This window comes from Esox lucius, chromosome 23, assembly GCF_011004845.1.
Source record: "Esox lucius isolate fEsoLuc1 chromosome 23, fEsoLuc1.pri, whole genome shotgun sequence".
Lineage (NCBI taxonomy): Eukaryota > Metazoa > Chordata > Actinopteri > Esociformes > Esocidae > Esox > Esox lucius.
In genome coordinates, this window is record NC_047591.1 from 12610480 (window position 1) to 12630079 (window position 19600).

Here is a 19600-nt window from a genome sequence, read left to right on the forward strand (position 1 = left end):
TGCGGGCCTGATGTTTCTGAAACAGAGCCGCGATCTGACAAGAAATGTCAAACAACAGCTGACTCAATCCTGATAGGGTTATTACGTAGACGACATCTGCATTCACCTGTCAGTAGCTCATCCATCCCTTCTGTTCCTCCCATTCAGATAAGAGCAAGACGCCGGCCCCGGTCAGCAACAGTAACCAACCTACTGCGGTGCCAGTCACGGCCAGCGTTACGCCGTCCTCCCCGTCTCCCAGCAGCCCTACTAACCAGGTGACTCCCAGCTCGCCTGTCAAGAAGGTACGGCCTGGTGGATAGGTCCACAGTAGCCCTCCCGCTTTAGTCCTCGACTCCTACAGTGAGGATGTCATGCCTGTTTAACTCCCACTTCTGAATCACTTTTCCTATACATTCACATGATGGTCATTTGTGCTGTGTTGCCAGGACACATGGGCCCCTTATGTACCTTTTGCTAAGTATATCTGGTAATAATTAATGAGTTACCAGGAGACTGGAACAGAACTTTGACGTGTGGTACTGGCTTCGTTGGGAATACATAGTGATACATTGCCTCCCGTTTAATGCACCTGTCAGGCAAGGCCTCGGTATAAGACGTCTCAAAGTTATACACATCTATGAAATTCACTGCCTGTTTATTTAAACTCTGCTTGAACATATCCCTAATATTTAGCTAATGAATGTGATATCTGGCTAATATTTAGCTTCTGTGAGTTACACATTGGCCTTTGTCTTTCAGCTGTTTTTCCAGCACAGTTGGCTGGTGGAAACTAGCCCCTGCTATTCCTCTTCAAGTCAAATGTCAGGATTTAGGAGCCATGTTATAAAGGGGGAGGTTTTGACCTCTCTTTTTATTACAATAAAAAGTGCATTACAATATGGAGAAGAAACCATTTTGTTTCCACAGACTGCATTAAGATACTTATAGATTTGTAGCTTTGATGTTTTTGGTGTCAATGTGGAAAACACAGAATAGGGTCCTAAATACCTACGTTGCCCTTTTAAGCTGAGGAAACTATAGGACATCTATTATTATCCTTTTACATACTTGGCTTATTAGCCTTTTTGTGGAGGGAGCTAGGCTTGTTCTTACTAATTGCTAAATGTAAAATAGACCCAGTCTATATAGGTCAGAAGAACAGTCAGGGAACGTTGAGGGGAGTGCGCGTCGGTGTGATCACTTTCAGCCAGTGATGTGAACACCTTATGGTTGCACAGGACCGATTGAGAGATGTACACTGTGAAAGAGAAAAAAAACCTAAGCAATTGACCGACTACAGAAATGGAAATCGCTTGCGATCCTGTTGAGCAGTAAGGCAGTCAATAAACAGGTGGTGTTGTGGAATTTCTACGTTCTACATTTGTTTTTAGACAATATCATTTGTTTTGCTTACGTGAAGGCTAAATTTGTGTTACTTTCAGTTGTCTCTGAAACCCAGATTAAATTGTTGTTACCACCTTTGTAACAGGTGTAACAGCAAGCCTTGGTTGCGTCAATGTCCGCTGTGAACTGGACCGAGTGTGGTCGAGGATGTTGTGATTAGGTGCTTTTTAACAAGGCAGTAGTTGTTGAGAGGGTCGGGTCGCCATCACTCCAGTGTCAACGGTACACTGTGACAGTAAACGTATTGACTCCTGGGAGGAAATTTGTTTGTTATTCCAAGACTGTGATGTGAGTTATAAAATAAGTCCCCACGGTTTCTCTGCTGCCCTCTTCAGTACGGATCTGTTGTTGCAGCAGACTGAATGTACTCATTGACCTCAGTCATATTGTGCTTTCAGTGTGTAGGGCTCTGTACACCACACTGCACAAATGATAGGATTTTTATAATCTTAGTTTTTAGATCTATTGCCTTTATTTAATTCAGGTTATTCATGGTTATTCCTGAAAATTCTTCTTATTTAAATGCTCATATGGTTCTATAATGCCTGGTGCCAGAAAAAAATGAACATTGTCTGGTTCTAGATTAGCTTTCTGTCTTGTTTTTTTGTCTTATTTGATGGTCTTCCCTCAACTGAGAGAAGCAGTTGATTCCCTTGTCAGTCAAGTCTGACTTGTCATTAGGCCCTTGAATGTCTGTGCTGTATTGTCTCTATGCTTCTGCTTCTCTCTGTATCAGTGTCTCTTTATCTCGCTCTACTTCTCTCTGAGGCTGTCTGTCTTTCCTGTCTTTCTGCCCCTTTCTCATCATGGCTCTTGTCTTGGTTGGCTTTAGTCTGATTATATTGCTCCCCTCATGCCTGTGGCGGAGCCAAGCTGTCCTGCATTGTGGCGTCAAGGCTTGCGCAAAACTGGCATTTCTCTAGTGCCCAAAAAACCCATGGTGAGGCATCAGAGTGTGTGTTCTGGAGTTTTTCGCCACCCTGCCCTTGTTACAGCCGTGCCAAACCAGAACTTGCTTAACCACCTGACCAACAGCCCATTCCTGTCAACAATCTCGCTAACCCCCCCTCCCCCCCCACCACACACACACACTCACACTCACACACACACACACCCACACACACACGCGCACACCGTTGTATTGCATGAGTCTCCTAAATGCTGTCACTGTGTGTCTGTAGCTCCTTTTCTCCTCATCCAACTATAATGACGTCTTTGTTTGCCGTTCTGTTTGCGGTGTAACAGTGTTGCCCAGTGCTTGTGTGATGACTGAACGCAGCCCTCTAAACCGTAACCGGTTCTGCGGACCCGGCCCCATCCATCACTAACTGACATGTTTGTTGTTGAAGCGTATGTATTCCTCTTGGGGTTTGCGGCCTGCCATTGCTGCTTCGACGGCGACGACCCGTTTGAAAACAGTGAATGGCCAAGTTTAGATGATGCGGTTGTATTACTTCTAGAAGCACCAGTGTGTCTCTAGCATGTCTCAGGACATCCCAGTACTCCTCCAGAAGGGGCGCTGCTAAAACGTCCCCTTTCCCGTCAATCCGGGTCGCTTTCTGATGTGCCGCCAATACTAAAAGGGCTGCAGGTCATTTCCTGGCCAACCCCTATTGCTTTTTGACCTCGTGATTAACGTCTCTGGACTGCTGTGTTTTCTACCAGACAACTAATCCCTGGAATGCTGAAGCCGACCGATTTCTCTTCTCTTGGCTAACCCCACCCCCCCCCCCCCCCCCCCCCCCCCCCCCCCCCCCCCCCCCCCCCCCCCCCCCCCCCCTCCACACACACACAGGTGTTGCAGCAGTCCCCTGCTGGGAAGGTCTCTCCCAAAGATAAACCGGAGGACGACAAGGCTAAGAAATCGGATGAGTCCCCGGCATCCTGGCGCCTGGGCCTGAGGAAGACAGGCAGCTATGGCGCCCTGGCGGAGATCACGGCCACTAAAGAGGCCCAGAAGGAGAAGGACGCGGCCGGCGTGATGCGCTCGGCCTCCAGCCCCCGCCTCTCCTCCCCCCTGGACAACAAGGACAAAGAGAAGGTCAGCGGCTAGCTAACGCGCGCCATGTCACCATCTGTCCCGCTCATCATTGCCCGCACTACATCCTAATGTTTGATCGAGTCCCAGTCTGACTGGTCAGTAATGCACACGCTGTGTTAATGTGTCAGCCGGATTCAGATTGGAGACCCAGTTTCTTCGGTGGGGTCGAATTTCTTCAAATTCGATTAATTTCCTTGTTCATTTGTATGTTTATGTCAACAGCTTGTAACCTTCAGTTCATTATGTTTTGAATATCATTGTTTCAGGAAAAAGACAAAGGCACCAGACTAGCCTATGTTGCCCCTACAATCCCCAGGAGACTGGCCAGTACATCAGACGTTGATGAGAAAGAGAACAGGTGAAGTACCAGCATTTGGCCCTCTGAAGGGAAAATTTCATTGACAGGAGTGCCACCTGCTGCTCACTGCTGTGCATTACAGGTCCGAGGCAGCACTGCATGTTGCGTGGCTTTGTGTTGTAGCTGCCCTACAGCCTCTCTCAGTGATTTACCTTACAGTGAATGATCAATATGTTTACAGTTACATGACGTTCTCCCACATTGGTCACATTTTGCCGGCATCAGATTGACAGCATCTAGTATATACAAATATCCCCCACCTATATTTCCAGCCATTGCAATGACAATTATACATTGCAACGCGTCTTAGGATTGATGACGTTCTCCAGTCTTGACTTGTCGCTCAAGTCTGGTCGCTGCCTGTTTTAGCCTGGGGGTTCTATTGTAGTGTGTGGTTCCGCTCCCCAGGGACTCGGCTGCCAGTCTGGTGCGGAGCGGCTCCTGCACCAGGAGACGCTGGGACGACGACCTGAAGAACAGTGAAGGAAGCCCTTCCACCAACCGAACCACCCCCAGCTATCAGCGCAGGTTAGCCACGTTTCGCCACGCGCTGCCCCTGAGTCGTCCTACTTCGACGAGCCCTGTCTGGTCTCCCGATCATGGCGCTTGTTGGTTCATGACGTCGTTGTTTTATGCCGACATCCGTTTACTCTTTAGTTGATTTAGTTCCCCTTATACTTCGTGTGTGTTTTGGGTTTATAGTGTTTAGAAAAATGCGCATTGCACATGCCTAACATGAAGCCGCTACTGGGAAAAGCCTTGCAAATCTGTCCAGCGCATCTCTCCGCTGCCACGGAGTCTCTTGCTTGACTCCACTAGTCATGTCAGTGTTCTGTGCCTTTAGTTTCTGTATATACAGAAACCACAACATAGTCCATGTCTAACATTTGTCTGCCATTGTCATGCTCTGAACAGGCCTGGTCTCTGAACCGCATTCCCCAGAATGCATTGTAACGGCACAGATCTCAGACACTGACTAGTTGTAGTTTTTAATGTTACGCGTGTATTTAAATAAGTGTGTGTGTGTGTGTGTGTGTGTGTGTGTGTGTGTGTGCGCGGGTGCGCTCCCCCTTGCTAACATGCCTTTCTGTTGCCCCCCCCCCCCCCCCCCCCCCACACGCTGGCAGCACGTCCCACACCCTAGCACTGGGGCGGAGCGGCAGCACGCCGGACGTGCCGGCCAAATCCTCGTCCGCCTCCAGCTTGGACCCTAACACCTGTAACACTAAACCCTGGCAGTCGCCCGCCTCCCTCAACCCGTCTTACAGCGTTTACAGCAGGTACACCAGCAGCCCCCCAGCAACCGCCGTCCTCCATCTGGGTGTCCCTCCGCCGTCTGTCTGTCTGACTGGGGGCATTTTGGTGTCCGCTAGTCTTTGCTTATGAATTTTGTTGGCCGTCCTACCGGCCCGTTTTTTTTTTTTTAATTCTGGGTAATGGGAGTGAATTGAGCTTGGATGCCTCGTTGTTAATTGTATTTTGTTTTAGAAGGTGTCATTCCTGACCTGGTCAGTGTTTTACTGAAGGTATTGGTAATGGGTCCTGTCCACTCCTTTCTGCATGGGTGTCCTTTCCTGTCGTCTCTCCTGACTGCTGTTACCTGCTGTCCACAGCGGCTCTTTTGGCAGGAGGCAAGAGGACCCGGGTTCGACCACCTCCTCCTCCACCACCTCGTCTGTTACCTCGCCCACAGGCCACCGCAGCCTCCTCTCCAGCCTGGGGTCCGCCTCCACCCGCACCGGGTCCTCCAGCCTCACCAGCAGGTACGTGCGTGTCGGACGGTCGCCGCCGGGCCGCGCCGCCTTGGTGCGCGTTCGCCGAATGACCGAAGTGTACTGTGCTGTTGTGGGGCAGGTACTGGGCGGAGGAGAGCGCCCAGAGGGAGAAGGAGCGGGAGAAGGAGTCAGCCGCTGTCATCCCTACGGTTAACACTGGTTCTACCACCACGTCCACCACTGGCACTATCATTGGCTCTGACGGCAGGGAGAGACGCAGGTCCGAGATGCGCACGTACGCGCACCCTCCGACACACACCCCCCCCCACACACACACACACACACACACACACACACACCAATTCTGAAATGCAAACATGGACCCACACGGACGGCCACGCGGTGACGGGGTCAGTGGCCACAGGAATTCAACGTGCCAGGGAACCACCCTGCGTTTATGACTTTAGGCAGGCCCGTTCCCTCGCACGTGTCCGTGCTGTGGCCTCGCTCAAAGCTGACAGGATGCTGTGCCGTTTGAGGTCGCGTGGCCCGTTTGAGATTCGGGTGGGATGCGTTGCTCTGTGTAGAGGAGAGGGAAACCGTTGAAACTGGAGTCTTGCTGGGATGTCACCGCTGCTGAAATAAGCCACCTGTTCTGGGAGGGGTCTGTTGGCCCTAATGGCTTCAGCCAGATCTCCTTATAAGGACGATGGCTTCCTCAAGGCTTAGCCAAGGCTCTGAAGTGAATGAGTTCATGTATTTGTGTGGGACATTTGCTACCACAAAAAAAGCACTAGTATATTTATATTCAGGTTAATAGTAAATAAAAGGTGAAGGGAAAATGATCCTTTCTATATGCGCTTTTAACTAGGGAGCACCAAAGAACACCCTGATGTAAGATTTACAGCCATTTTTGTTGTGGCAGTTGGCCGTCGTCCTAGCCCTTACCTATGGCTTTGGCCTGTTATTGTCGATGTTGCAGATCGTACCTCACACCTGTCCGGGACGAGGAGTCTGAGTCTCAGAGGAAAGCCCGGTCCAGACAGGCTAGACAATCCAGGAGGTCTACTCAGGTTTGTCCAGTCCGCACTCCTGTTCTCTTCTGCTCCGGGCCTAAATGGGTGCTGGGATTTCTGTAATGAATGCAACATGATGAATTTACAATCAATTGGCTGACCTGTTATTGGGCTATGGAATGTTTCATGGTAAGCCCCTATTTTTAGGTCCGCATTCTAGGGGCCAAATACAACCATTGCTCCTGTAACCCTTAAACCCTGTTGTCAAGTAATTCTCTTTCTCCACAGGGTGTGACTCTGACTGACCTCCAAGAGGCGGAGAAAACTATCGGCCGGAGCCGCCCCACCCGGACCCGGGAGGAGGAGAAGGATGAGAAGGAGAAACAAGACAAGGAGAAACAGCAGGAGGAGAAAAAGGAAACTGGTGAGACCAAGGAGGATGACTACCGGTCGAGGTACCGCAGCTTTGAAGAGGTATGTGACTGGTTGGTACACCGTGCCTCTGCAGATGAATGAGATTCTCCAGTTTTTCGGTTTGATCTGTGTAACCCTTCCTGAATGTCTGTGTCTTCGCTCTCCAGACTTACCAGCGCTACCGACCCTCCACCACTTCGACCACCTCCACCCTGAGCACGTCCTCCGTCCCGTCCTCCTCCACCTCCCTGTCCACTTCCTCCTCCAGCTCCCTCAACAGGCCCAATAGCCTGATGGGCATCACCTCCTCTTACAGTCGCTCTTCCAGGGATACTGAGAAAGGTCAGCCCTGAGAGCAGAGCATTGGGTTCAGGTGCACCTTTCCATACGACTCCATGCTGTCTGCCACGGAGCACCTGTCTGAGAACATTCCGGACTCGGTTGACACTGTTGACTTAGACTTAAGTAGACACACATCCAAAAATGTGCCCGATACCTTTTTATTTCCGTAGAGGCCTATGGTCAGTGTATCCAACGTAATTAGATGTATCTAATAGCACAAACATGCCAAAGGGGTAGAGTCCAACTGCTTTTTAGGGAAGCTATCATGAGAACTTGACTTTTGGAATGCAAAATTGTTTGGGGATTATTTTATCAGAGGACTAATTAACAATGCTAAAAGACTGATATTGGTTCATGTTTCCCTCCAAGCTGAATTCCACCCAGGCAGATTTAGGTCCTTTAACACACAAGGGGATTTTACAGTGTGGGGATTATGGCTGGAGAGGTAGAAGATTGTGTTGCTTTAAATGAAGCCACTGGAAGTTTCTCCTCTTTGAGGATAAATCTTATGAATGCATCTCAAAGACAGAGAAAGTCCTTTGTTTTCCCAGAGTATTGGAGACAGTATGAACTTTGTTTTCTCAGGACCTACGCTTTTTCTCTTCTGAAACCTGGTGAGCTCTTGATTGCTGTACCAAGCTAGCCAGTGACATCTTTTGCTGTATTTGTTTATACTTGATGTTGATGATGCAGACTAATTACCACTGACTACCATTTAACTTATATATTTGTTAAGTGATCACAAAAATGGTCTAAATCACTAGGAGTTCAGTAGTCAGTAGTTAAAAGTCAATAGTCATAAGTTTGGCCGTGTAGCCTAGTGGTCGAGCGTTGGGCCATTGGTCAAAATGTTGTTGGTTCTAACCTCAAAGCCGTCAAGTTGGAAATCCTTACTTACCTGGTAAAAGCATGGCTTATACACAGAGTTTGAAAACATTTTCAACCACAGCGGTTTATAAGTGGGTGCGGCTAATACACAAGTTTACATTTTTACAACGTTTTCGCAGGTTATGCGTTTTCGCAGGTTAATGCGAAAACGTGCAGGTTATGAACAGGGAACTTTGGTTACAGTTTAAAAAAAGTTTCTCACTAACGAATGATTTACTTATCAAATTCAAGAATTATACTTCAGTTTGCCAGTTTAACAAGCAAAAAATGAAATTGATCCCAGATGTTTTAGGTCAACCGCGTGTTGATCACTTGGTCTGTTTGTCTGATGGCCAGAGTCGGACAAGAGTCAGCAGCAGGAGGAGAAGGAGGGAGAGGACAAGTCCCAGCCCCGCTCCATACGGGATCGCCGGCGGCCCCGTGAGAAGAGACGTTCCACAGGGGTGTCCTTCTGGACCCAAGATGGGGTTAGTCTCTCACGCTCTAATATAGAGAAGGCTAGTGATCACTCACTGGGCGGTGTGTATTTTTCAGATTTGATACCAACAGTATGTAGATTAGGCAGTACAACTACTCTTATGAGGTACTGCACTAAATTGCACATTTATTCAGTGTGTAAATGTGTCCCAGAGCTTGACCTCCTTGTCTTCCAGAGTGATGACAATGACCTGGACCAGTCTGCAGACTCTGAAGAAGGCAGCACCAAAGGGGAACCTCAGGTAAACTGGCTCCACAAGTTTGAAACAAATGAACACTCATTGTCTGTGGTCAAACCTCCTGCCGGAAAGCCCTGCACACCCTCATAATCACAGCCAAGCAGGTTATTCAGCTTTTATTTGATTGACCTGCTTTGGTGCATTAAAGATTCCTCTCTCTCTGCTTACTTTGGATTTAATGATTATGCCTTTCCTGTGATTGTCCTGTTGCTAAGGAAACCTTTAGCACTCCAACATAGTTCAGTGAGTTTCAAAACAAGCTACCAGACAAAGGAAATCTGGCTGATGTCTGTGAGGTTGAACATGCAGGCAGTTTTTACCACAGCCATCTAGTCTTGTGAAAAAGTACGTACACCCCCTTGAAAGTTGTCTTTGCTGTACTGAATTAGACATGGTTAAATTCCAAACGCATTTTTTAATCAAGGTAATCGAATTTTACCAAATTACACTAATTTCTCTTTACCATTTATTCCAATACAACCAACAACAATGCAGTTTCCTTATGCTGAAAAAGTTTGTACACCCCCAAACATTTACCATCACATAAAATAACTTAAAATTAAATCAAGTGCACCAAAACAGGTTTAAACAGTTAAATCGTTAAGGAATCATTAAAGAGTAACTTGGGAGTATGTAGCCTTTGTAACACATCATTCCAAGATCCAAAGACCAATCTAAGGCCCTCAGAAGAAAGGTTATTGATTTCAGTTAGTCTTGGAGGGGGTTACTAAACCAGTTCTACACAATTACACTGTAATTCGACTGACTGACAGTCTACAAATGGAGAGACTCACAGACCACTGGCAGTCTACATAGGAGAGGTCATCCCACCAAAGCTCTGAACGTTCATATAGGCCAAACTCAACTTTTCTGACTGGTTTCTGGTTTTCAGTTAGTACATTCTGTGAATGGGGGATAACATGCAAGTAATAAACATTCTTTACTGCGTTTTATGCATGTTTTGTGTGGACTATTTTTGTCAGCGCAAAATATTTCATTTAGTTGACAGGAAATCCCCCGCGAAATACGAGCTAAAGAAGCTCCTGCATATTTCTTCTGTAGATTTGGGAGGGAGAGGAGATTAATGTCATTATGACTTCCTAAGATGGAGTCTACCTAGCTAGGACTTCCTGTTTTCCATATGCAGTTCAGCAGAGCAAACAGCGATGTTGCCAGGCTCTTAGCTGCCAGTTGGACACAGTGGGAGGAGCCGGGCAGGCGGGCAGCACAGCAAGCCATTCTTTGTTGTTGAGGGCTGCGTGTCGGGGCGGGTTCCGACCGGAACACCAAAGAGGAAACAGTCCATTATCTCTGCATGGATAGGAAAGTACTCAGAAAGAGTTGCTCTCTCCTGGAAGTGTTGATTTGAGTTGCTCGTCTCTTAGTTATGCTCACTGTATGTATTTAAGTGTTACAATTGGCTGTTCTTTTTGTGGTCAGAGTTGTAGATATTTGGAGTTGAAGGATTCTCCATATTTATCATTAACTTGGAATGTGATGTCTAGGGCGTAATTCTTTTACAACTGTTAAGGGCTGGATTTGCTTCTAAGCCCTGCATAATATATAATGACTTACATAATGACTAACAAATCTGTGTCCAACCAGTTTACTCCTCCCCTTTTTAAACTTGAGCTGAGATGTATGCCAACTGACCAGTGCTTGTCTTGGCCCATCAGATTCAGGAACCCAGCTTCAGGCTTGGACCTCAGGCCTGCAATCCTGCTTGCTCTCTAACCCCACTGTGAGGCTATTATGCTGGCGCAGCAGGACCTAACGGAGGGTTAGGGGTTTGGGGCCGGCCCTGGGGCCGCGGCAGGCTTGGCAGCCATTCAGGAATGTGGACGAGCACACGGATGGTTGCAGTTTAGACGGGCTCCGTTGCTGTAACACTGGGGGAGGCTCAAAGCTAGTCAAGAAGAGGAGAAACACGAATAACCAACCACCTACTAGCCATCTGAGTGTGCTTGTAACACTCAACTTGCAGAGGCTTGCTAGCTGTTAAATAGGAGTAATAAAAGTATTGGTTAAAATGGCCTGTTTTCAGTGAGCTTATTATGATCCATCACTATCTGAGATGTTGCTGAGGCTGCTCTTCATTCTGTTAACCAACGTAGTGTTCTGTCCTGTGTTCCTGTTTGTTTTTACATTGACTAGACCTTGAAACTCATGTGTTATCTTATTTTCTTTATCCACAGAGTGACCGACTGTCCAGGTACGTGCCAAATTCACTTTACACTTTAGTTGTGTCCCCAATGTTCCCTTAGTTCACTACACAGGAAACATGTACATTAGGGAATAGGGACAGTGCCATTTGGGGCTCTGTTTTCCTCTGACTTATTTTACCTTCACTGTGGGGCTTTTGTCACTTAGAAATAAATGCCAATCCCTTATATAGAGGTTTATTTCCTATGGTATGGTTGATAAGATACCTGGAGAATGTGTCTGTTTTATGATTTTATTATATTCCAGGAATGAGAGCACCACTTCTTCATCAGACCGCTATGACCACCTGGGTAGCCGTGGCTACGGCGAGGGTCGGAGGTCATATCCGAGCAGGCTGGACCGAGACGACAGCACTGACTACAAGAAGGTAACTGCTATTGGAGGCTCCTGGGCTCTTACCGTCTACCTTTAATTAAAATCCCTTCAGAATGCCTAACAGCTGTTTTCTCCCCTCAGCTTTATGAGCAGATCCTAGCTGAGAACGAGAAGCTGAAGGCCCAGTTACATGACACTGACCTGGAGTTGACTGATTTGAAGCTCCAGTTGGAGAAGGCTACACAGGTAAAGCGCTGGGAAACTTGTTGCAGTAGCTTTACTAGCGGTCACATGTAGCTTTAATATTCCGCATTTAAGTTGAAGTGGTCTTAGCCTGTTGCATGTGGTTTTAAGCAGGCTAGGGTTTTCTCTCAACAGGACTTGGCTAGGGGTAAGCACCTGAATGTTGTCACATACTCCCTAAGAAGATGATTGATCTACAGCTAGCTAGTTGCCTAATTCATTTTAATGTCTCTTTGCTGACCAATCACAGACAAAGGGACAAAGACTTGCTGAACACCAAAACGAATTAAAGTCACCTTTCTCTCAAAATATATACACAGACGGCACAAATAAATAGTGGTCATCTATATCATTACTCAATGTTTGAAGTGCTTGAATCTAACGGTTGGTTATCAACTTGGCTTGTGTTACAGAGGCAGGAGCGCTTTGCTGACCGGTCGCAGCTTGAGATGGAGAAAAGGGTAATGATTATTTTATGTTTGGATGTTAAATTATTTGTTAACTCATCATTTTGCCCTTCACATTAATAGTCTCAAAACAATGTTATGTATGAAAGGCATTTAAAATGAAGTATTATCTTCTTGAAGTGACTGTGGTGCTAGTGGTTAACTACTGCGAGATAACCATTACCAACTGGTTTATGTCTGAAGGTTACAAGCAGGCCCCAATTTCAGCTGGGTGGTATGGTCTTATAAACCTGACTACTCTCTCCAGTCTACTGCCTCTGTTGCTGGCTGTTGTCTCACCATGCCTGTATATCTGGCATGGGGCGTGCCAACCCACCCAAACACAAGCTACCCACCTACCTTCTGTCACGTGTTTTAAACCTTTTTTTTAAGCCAGTGTGTTTTCACTTATTCTCCAGGTCTGTTTGTGTGTGTTGCGCGCGTGCGGGTCTATGTTTATTTGTAAATGTCATCTTCTGCATGTGCTTTGCGCCATTTGTCTTTGCGAGTATTCCTCAACCCCTGATTAGAGCCACTTCGACTCGCATTACCTTAAAGACTGAGATGAAAATAATTTCTATTCAATAGGCACATGTAGTTCAGGATGGCCCAAAGAATAACATTACACCTCATCTTAAAACATCTATTAATAATATACTCATCCCTCCTGTTGCTTATTAGTCTATGCAGACTATTATTCTAACCCAATTCCAGATCATCTTCCATAATCCCTGGCATTCCCTGGTCAGCTGACCTCCATACCTTCATAGCTCGAGTCAGCCTTTTGTCAACTAGGCCGACCGCTCACTTGGTGGCCCTTCCAGGATGATCCACATGGTTCCCGTGGTTCATCAGAAAACCACAGCCTTGAACAAGTTCCAACCTAACACACGTACCGTTACAGCCCTAAGCATGACGATCATTACATGTTAGACCTTTTGGGTTTTGGTTTAGGTGGTTCTTGCTTTGACATGCCTCACAATCATGCGTGTGTACCTCTCACCTCTGTCCCACTCTCTCTCAATGAAGCTCTTCAGCCTGCTTCCCAGTTATCAGACGTCCACACTTCAGCTTCCCCTCTGTGGGTCCCGGGTCTAACTATCAGAGGTGGTCTGTCCGATGGCGCCAGGCTTTGATTGCCCAGCTGTGGCACTAAGTTCTGGCCTTGGTTTGAGCCACGGGGTGTGACGTCCTATAACTGGAGTGGTGTGTGGAAGCCCGCGTGGGGTGTGTCTCTTTTCCTATGCACTCTACCCAGGGTTAACGGTGGTTTTCCCCCTCCCTGCAGGAAAGAAGAGCTCTAGAAAGGAAGATCTCTGAGATGGAGGAGGAACTAAAGGTACTGTCAATAATGACTGGGCCATCTGGGATGTCCTGTTGTGGGTGTGATTGTGGCGGGGTGTCATGGACGGGGACCGCAGTCAATATTTCAATCGTGTTGAATTCTTAGCTGGACTGTGCTATATTAACACGGCTTGTTCAAATGTGGTAAGAAACATTGTTGCTTCACATGGTGATTTTCCCCAACGGCCGCCCCTTTTGTGTGGCCCAATAAATGTACCTTATTTATAAGCTCTTGTTTTGTCAATGACAGTCGCACTCCCTGGTTTATTTCCGCTAAACCGGGGGTATTTTGTCTGTTGTGTGTATTCAGTCTGTGTGTTTTGTATTTGTCAAATTTTGGGTTTCTATATATAATCTGTGTGGATGTGTAAACTTTTCCAACTATGGAGATTGGATGTTGTTCTCAGGAACAGGGGAACAAAATGTCTTCTGTCAGAGTCAGGTGTTGTGTTCTCTTCCCAGAAAGGCCATCATTTAGTAGTGTTTATTTCTAGGTCATAGGAAGAACAGCCTCGTTCATATCTTTAGATCTCGCGTTCTCTATTCTCTCCTACCCTAGATTGCGATCTCTCCCTCATGCCAGCCAGCCTGGAAAGGACTTATCATTCCAAACTCTGTTCCATTTTCCTAACAATCTCCTTTTCTTGTTTATTTTTCCTTTATTGTCTTCTTTACCTCTTCTATATAATTTTGTTGTCCTGTCTTTCACCCCCCCGCCCCCCTTCTACTGGTGCGCCTATCTTCTTATCTACCCTTGGCTCTCTCCCTCCCTAAATCCCTCCCTCCCTCTCTCTCCCCCTTTCTCTTCCTGTGTTGTGGTTTTCCTGCAGAACCTCCCCCAGGTAAAGCAGGTTCAGACTCTCCGTCAGGTCAAGGAGCGGCTGCAGGCAGAGAACAGGGCACTGGCCCGCGTGGTGGCCAAGCTCTCCCAGTCCGCCTGCAGCCAGCTGCCCTCCTCCGTGGACATGTAGCCCCGCCCAAAACGCCCGCCCAACTCTTCCTCACCCTCACACCCTCCCTTCTCATGCTCCATTCGCGCTCCGCCCACACCCATAGACAGGCAGGTTCCCAGCCGCCCAAATATAAAGGTTTTATGCTCCGTTCTTCACCCCTGAGACTGACTGCCTCCCCAGAGTTCTTTGGGTTTTCATATTGGGGAGGGTTTTTGTGTTATTGGGCACCTCCCTTTTACAGTACACATGTCTCACAGTATAGGGAACACAGTATGTGTCCATTCTGGTGTTACATTTTCATCAGATCAGCGCCTGATCAGCCGAACTACCGAAGTTCTTCATGAACTAAATACTTGGTTGTACTGTAAAGGAGAGTGCCCCCTTTTTGTTGTACTTGACCCCCAGTGTGCAGTCTTGAAGCCTTTATCGGGGAGTGCTGTTTAGTTTGGCTTGTTTCTGGCTTCTTTGCATGACGTGGCTTCTTTTTCCGTCGAATGGCGGACATTGTTCGAGGGAGGACAGGCACGTTTTCCTTCATCGCCGTCACCCATTCCCGCCCCCAAAATGAATGTTACTTTTATAGATGACATCTATCCAGCCTTGAGCTTGGCGGCGTGCGCCAGGTCTGATAATAATTCCAGTGAAGTGTGACCTGTTAGTCTGGCTTCCTGCTCATGGTTCATTGTCCGTTACGTGACATAAGAGGCTGACCATGGTCGATTTCTCTCTTTGCCGTATAGTTTTGCGGTGAACTGTGAAGTTTTGCTGTTTCTCTGTAGTTCGACTGTTCCCTAGGAGAGTGTTGATGTGGTTGAATATGGGACTAAACAACGCGCCATGTTTGCCTTTCCCCAGACAGTGCTCTACTGCATGGCTTGTAGACTGCAACATTAATAAGGGAATTACACAATTATAGTCAATGATAGTACTTTAATATGAAATGTAAAAAAAAAAAAAAAGATTACCCACTTAGCTCATAACACTTTGAACCACAATAATGAAGTTATTAGTTAATAGTTATAGTGGTAGTTCTCACTGAATGGCATAGTGCTTTTAAGACATGTCTGACTGTATACTCACTCTGGCTAAGGTGTCATGCAGTGGTTTAATTCTGTTTGCAAATTACAGAACTCCGGTAATTCTATGAAAGTACAGTTGTAGTTACTCCATGTTCTGTTTGCAAATGTTTTTAAAGTCAGGGTTGGAATGGGGAGTAGGTGGGGACTGGCTCGATTTGTTTTCATTCCAGGCTAAATTTAAGCTAATGGTAATTGTCTCCCAAATACCCCACCTAAAACAAGGACCTGAACGAATGCCAAGGCCCTATTTGACATTGCCACGGTTTGAATTGTGCTCCTTCATTTTTTTGGCCCTGTATGTGTGGACCACATGAGCGCAGTTTGTGCTGGTGGGGTTTGTGCTGCTGTGTGGTGTGTTTGGAGGGGTTTTCCTGGCTGCCAGTGGGGCAGCCTCTTGTTCTGCATGGCTGTTCAGTAGAATGGGGTTTTGGCTTCTCCACTGACAAATGACAAGGAGAAGTGGTTGATGAGACTGGCTCGTTGAAGATGCTGATGATGCAAGTAACAGTTTCTTGAAGCGGATGGGCCGGTTAACTTGAACTGATTGTTTCCGTTTCTCTCTCCTCTTCCAGACGCTACCCGACTTGAAAGCAGACAACCAGAGACTAAAGGATGAGAACGGAGCTCTTATTCGAGTCATTAGCAAGCTCTCCAAGTAGAACAGGCCCCTCCCCCTCACACTCCCCCCATTGCAGTGACTAATGGAATTGCACATTTAGGTATTAATTGCAACAGTCATCACCAAGAAGAAGACTCTGTCTCCCCTCAGCTGTTCTCCTCCTCGCTCCTGTTCTCCACAACAGCGTCCTCCCATCGCTCCATGGGGCCATTACCCACTTAAACCTGTGGCTGCTCTCCAGATAGAACCAATGAGTTTACATTAGCAAGGGAAAGGGTTGTGAATGGCATGTCAGAGCGTTTGCGGGCGGGGAAGCCTCAACTATTTAACCAATAAGCCTTAGTTGTACATAAAAAAAACACTTGCATCAATCTCGGCTGTCACAGATGAACAGTTATTCCTCACCTGATTTTATTTGTGCCACAAGCTCTCTTATTTGACATACTACTTTGTTTTTGTTTCCTGTTTTGTTCCTCTACCTGCATAGAAGGGCTGTGCGATGTGCATTTCGTCCTTTCTAACCCCCCAACCCCCCCCCCCCCAAGTGCCAGAAGTCCCACCCCGGTTTGGGAGGCTCTGTCTCTCAGCAGAAGACCCCCCCCCCCCCTCAAACACACACACACACACACACACACCACACAGGCACGTGCACCCCTCCCTGTCCACGCCACCCAGCCCCTTTCCATTTCTCGACCGTTGTCTCCCTCAGAGGGAAATGGAACTCTCGCTTTACAGGTGGACCTGGTGGAATTTAAGCTTTCACTGTATGTGCAATATGCATTTATTTCTTATAAAAATGCTTTAATGATGAGTCCATCACTAGTAGGATTTTCACTCCTCTTCCACCTTTTCTGTCGCTCACCCCTTCTCCTGTCCCTCTCCCCCTCTTTGTTTTTAAAGGTTGTAGTGTAGTCGTTGGTTTATACTCTGTATTCCTCACTTCGTTTTAGCAGGTACTGACTGATGCTGTATATACCTGTATGTATTGTTTGAGACCAGCACATGGCATGCATTTATGGTTCTCGTCTGTTACTATTAAAAATATACAAACTTCAGAGGACAAAAAGTGTGTTTTAACTATTTTCTTCATTTATAGTCTAAGCCATTGGATTACAGTAGGGCCTCTCTCTTAAAGGGAATGGCTGGCAGTGTTCAGTGCTTTTTTTCTTTCCAGTTTTAAGTTTTCACGGTAATTGTGAGATACAAGTAATGTTATTGCTTCACTACATTTCACACATTGTATTCAGTATCTTTGGGCGAGTGCTGTTCCTTTTTTTTTTTTTTTTTGGAAGCTGTCGTATTAGCCAAGGTGATGTCACTAAAAGAGCTTAGGTATCGCTAACCCAGTCCTTGTTACAATGTCTAAATGCACTGTCAATGCCATGTGAGGAGTCTTTGATGTCAGCCACCATCCATAAATCCATGCATCAGAAACACATTTTATGCATTTCAGTGGCCTTTTAAGAATACTGTAGTAAAGGGAAAAAGTTGCTGTAGGACTGTTGGCCATCTCCTCCTTTGCTTTAGATTTTATGTTTTTTTTTTTTTTCCTTTTAAATTTCCCATCCTCTTGTAAAATAGGCGTGTGGCTTCATACATGTGAGCTGTGCTGTGACTACCAACCACTGAAGAGTTCATTAAAAATAAACTTGTACATTGTAACGCCCTGGTGTTGGCTGTTTTTTATTCATGTCCTTTGTTTACATGTAATAGATGCAACCTGGTTGCTTTGTGGTTTCTCACCTGACCAGGGCAAATTTGTTCTGTAGGCTGGAATTTCCGACCTCCTGAAATTTGCTGAAGCTGTGGAGGATTTACAAAGATGACATCACTGCGACCAACTATTTGTAGAGGATGAATTGTATTAAGGTTGTGATGAATCCATTAAGTTTATAGCTGTCTTTTCCACTAAGTGAATTAGTCTAGTGGCGCCACCCAGTGGATGCAATTGATTATTGCAGCTTGTGGAATTTATGGTACTCAGCATCTGGTTAGGTAAATAGGTTGCAAGCTACAGGCTGTTAATGCATGCAAAGGATTTGTGACCAAAAAGTAAACATAAGGGCTTAAATAATAATTATTGTGCCTGTATATGAAACCTGTGGTTATATTAAAAACCTGTGGTCAAAGCCAACATGCACAAAAACCCTGAAATAAAAAATAACTAGAAACCAAATATGTCATGTCTTTCTTTTTAAAGGAAAGACATGACTGTCCAAAATCATATGAAGTGATATCTTATTCTGGTGTATGGGGGAACTAATTCAAAAAGCTAGGTAAGTGGGAACAAGTCCATTTAGATTAACAGTTAAACCTTTAACTTGGCACCATAAGACTAAGGCACTAAAAATTCAACTACAAACCCGATTCCAAAAAAGTTGGGACACTGTACAAATTTCAATATTTTATTCAGAATACAACATAGATGACATATCAAATGTTTAAACTGAGAAAATGTATCACTTTAAGGGAAAAATAAGTCGATTTTATATTTCATGGCATCAACACATCTCAAAGAAGTGGGAACAAGGCCATGTTTACCACTGTGTGGCATCCCCTCTTCTTTTCATAACAGACTGCAAATGTCTGGGGACTGAGGAGACAAGTTGCTCAAGTTTATGAATAGGAATGTTGTCCCATTCTTGTCTAATACAGGCTTCTAGTTGCTCAACTGTGTTAGGTCTTCTTTGTCGCACCTTCCTCTTTATGATGCGCCAAATGTTTTCTATGGGTGAAAGATCTGGACTGCAGGCTGGCCATTTCAGTACCCGGATCCTTCTTCTATGCAGCCATGACATTGTAATTGATGCAGTATGTGGTCTGGCATTGTCATGTTGGAAAATGCAAGGTCTTCCCTGAAAAAGACGACGTCTGGATGGGAGCATATGTTGTTCTAGAACTTGGATATAACTGTCAGCATTGATGGTGCCTTTCCAGATGTGTAGGCTGCCCATGCCACACGCACTCATGCAACCCCATACCATCAGAGATGCAGGCTTCTGAACTGAGCGCTGATAACAACTTGGGTTATCCTTGTCCTCTTTTGTCCGGATGACATGGCGTCCCAGTTTACCAAAATGAACTTCAAATTTTGATTAGTCTGACCACAGAATACTTTTCCACTTTGCCACAGTCCATTTTAAATGATCCAGAGAAAACGCCTGCGCTTCTGGATCCTGTTTAGATACGGCTTCTTTTTTAACCTATAGAGTTTTAGCCAGTAACGGCGAATGGCACGGTGGATTGTGTTCACCGACAATGTTTTCTGGAATTATTCCTGAGCCCATGTTGTGATTTCCATTACATTAACATTCCTGTATGTGATGCAGTGCCGTCTGAGGGCCCGAAGATCACAGGCATCCAGTATGGTTTTCCGGCCTTGACCCTTATGCACAGAGATTGTTCCAGATTCTCTGAATCTTTGGATGATATTATGCACTGTAGATGATGATAACTTCAAACTCTTTGCAATTTTTCTCTGAGAAACTCCTTTCTGATATTG

The 19600-nt window shown here is 46.1% G+C and overlaps 1 protein-coding gene across 10 annotated transcripts in view; it reads left to right on the top strand.

Moving 5' to 3' along the window:
• ppp1r12a (protein phosphatase 1, regulatory subunit 12A) overlaps positions 1-17760 on the top strand; it is a 58194-nt gene extending 40434 nt beyond the window's left edge. The window contains exons 9-28 of one of the 10 annotated variants that reach the window (XM_010887194.5): positions 148-284; positions 2219-2326; positions 3182-3427; positions 3694-3785; positions 4194-4313; positions 4913-5065; positions 5399-5548; positions 5640-5795; positions 6483-6573; positions 6805-6990; positions 7098-7272; positions 8497-8627; positions 8814-8879; positions 11072-11088; positions 11346-11466; positions 11556-11660; positions 12071-12118; positions 12308-12338; positions 13392-13442; positions 16052-17760. In XM_010887194.5, the coding sequence (XP_010885496.1) occupies positions 148-284; positions 2219-2326; positions 3182-3427; positions 3694-3785; positions 4194-4313; positions 4913-5065; positions 5399-5548; positions 5640-5795; positions 6483-6573; positions 6805-6990; positions 7098-7272; positions 8497-8627; positions 8814-8879; positions 11072-11088; positions 11346-11466; positions 11556-11660; positions 12071-12118; positions 12308-12338; positions 13392-13423 (2165 nt within the window). In that variant the 3' untranslated portion in view covers positions 13424-13442; positions 16052-17760. The remainder of the gene's footprint in view (positions 1-147; positions 285-2218; positions 2327-3181; positions 3428-3693; positions 3786-4193; positions 4314-4912; positions 5066-5398; positions 5549-5639; positions 5796-6482; positions 6574-6804; positions 6991-7097; positions 7273-8496; positions 8628-8813; positions 8880-11071; positions 11089-11345; positions 11467-11555; positions 11661-12070; positions 12119-12307; positions 12339-13391; positions 13443-16051) is intronic. The other 9 variants (XM_010887191.5, XM_010887192.5, XM_010887193.5 and 6 more) reach the window with 9 other exon arrangements.
• Positions 17761-19600: the final 1840 nt, after the last annotated feature.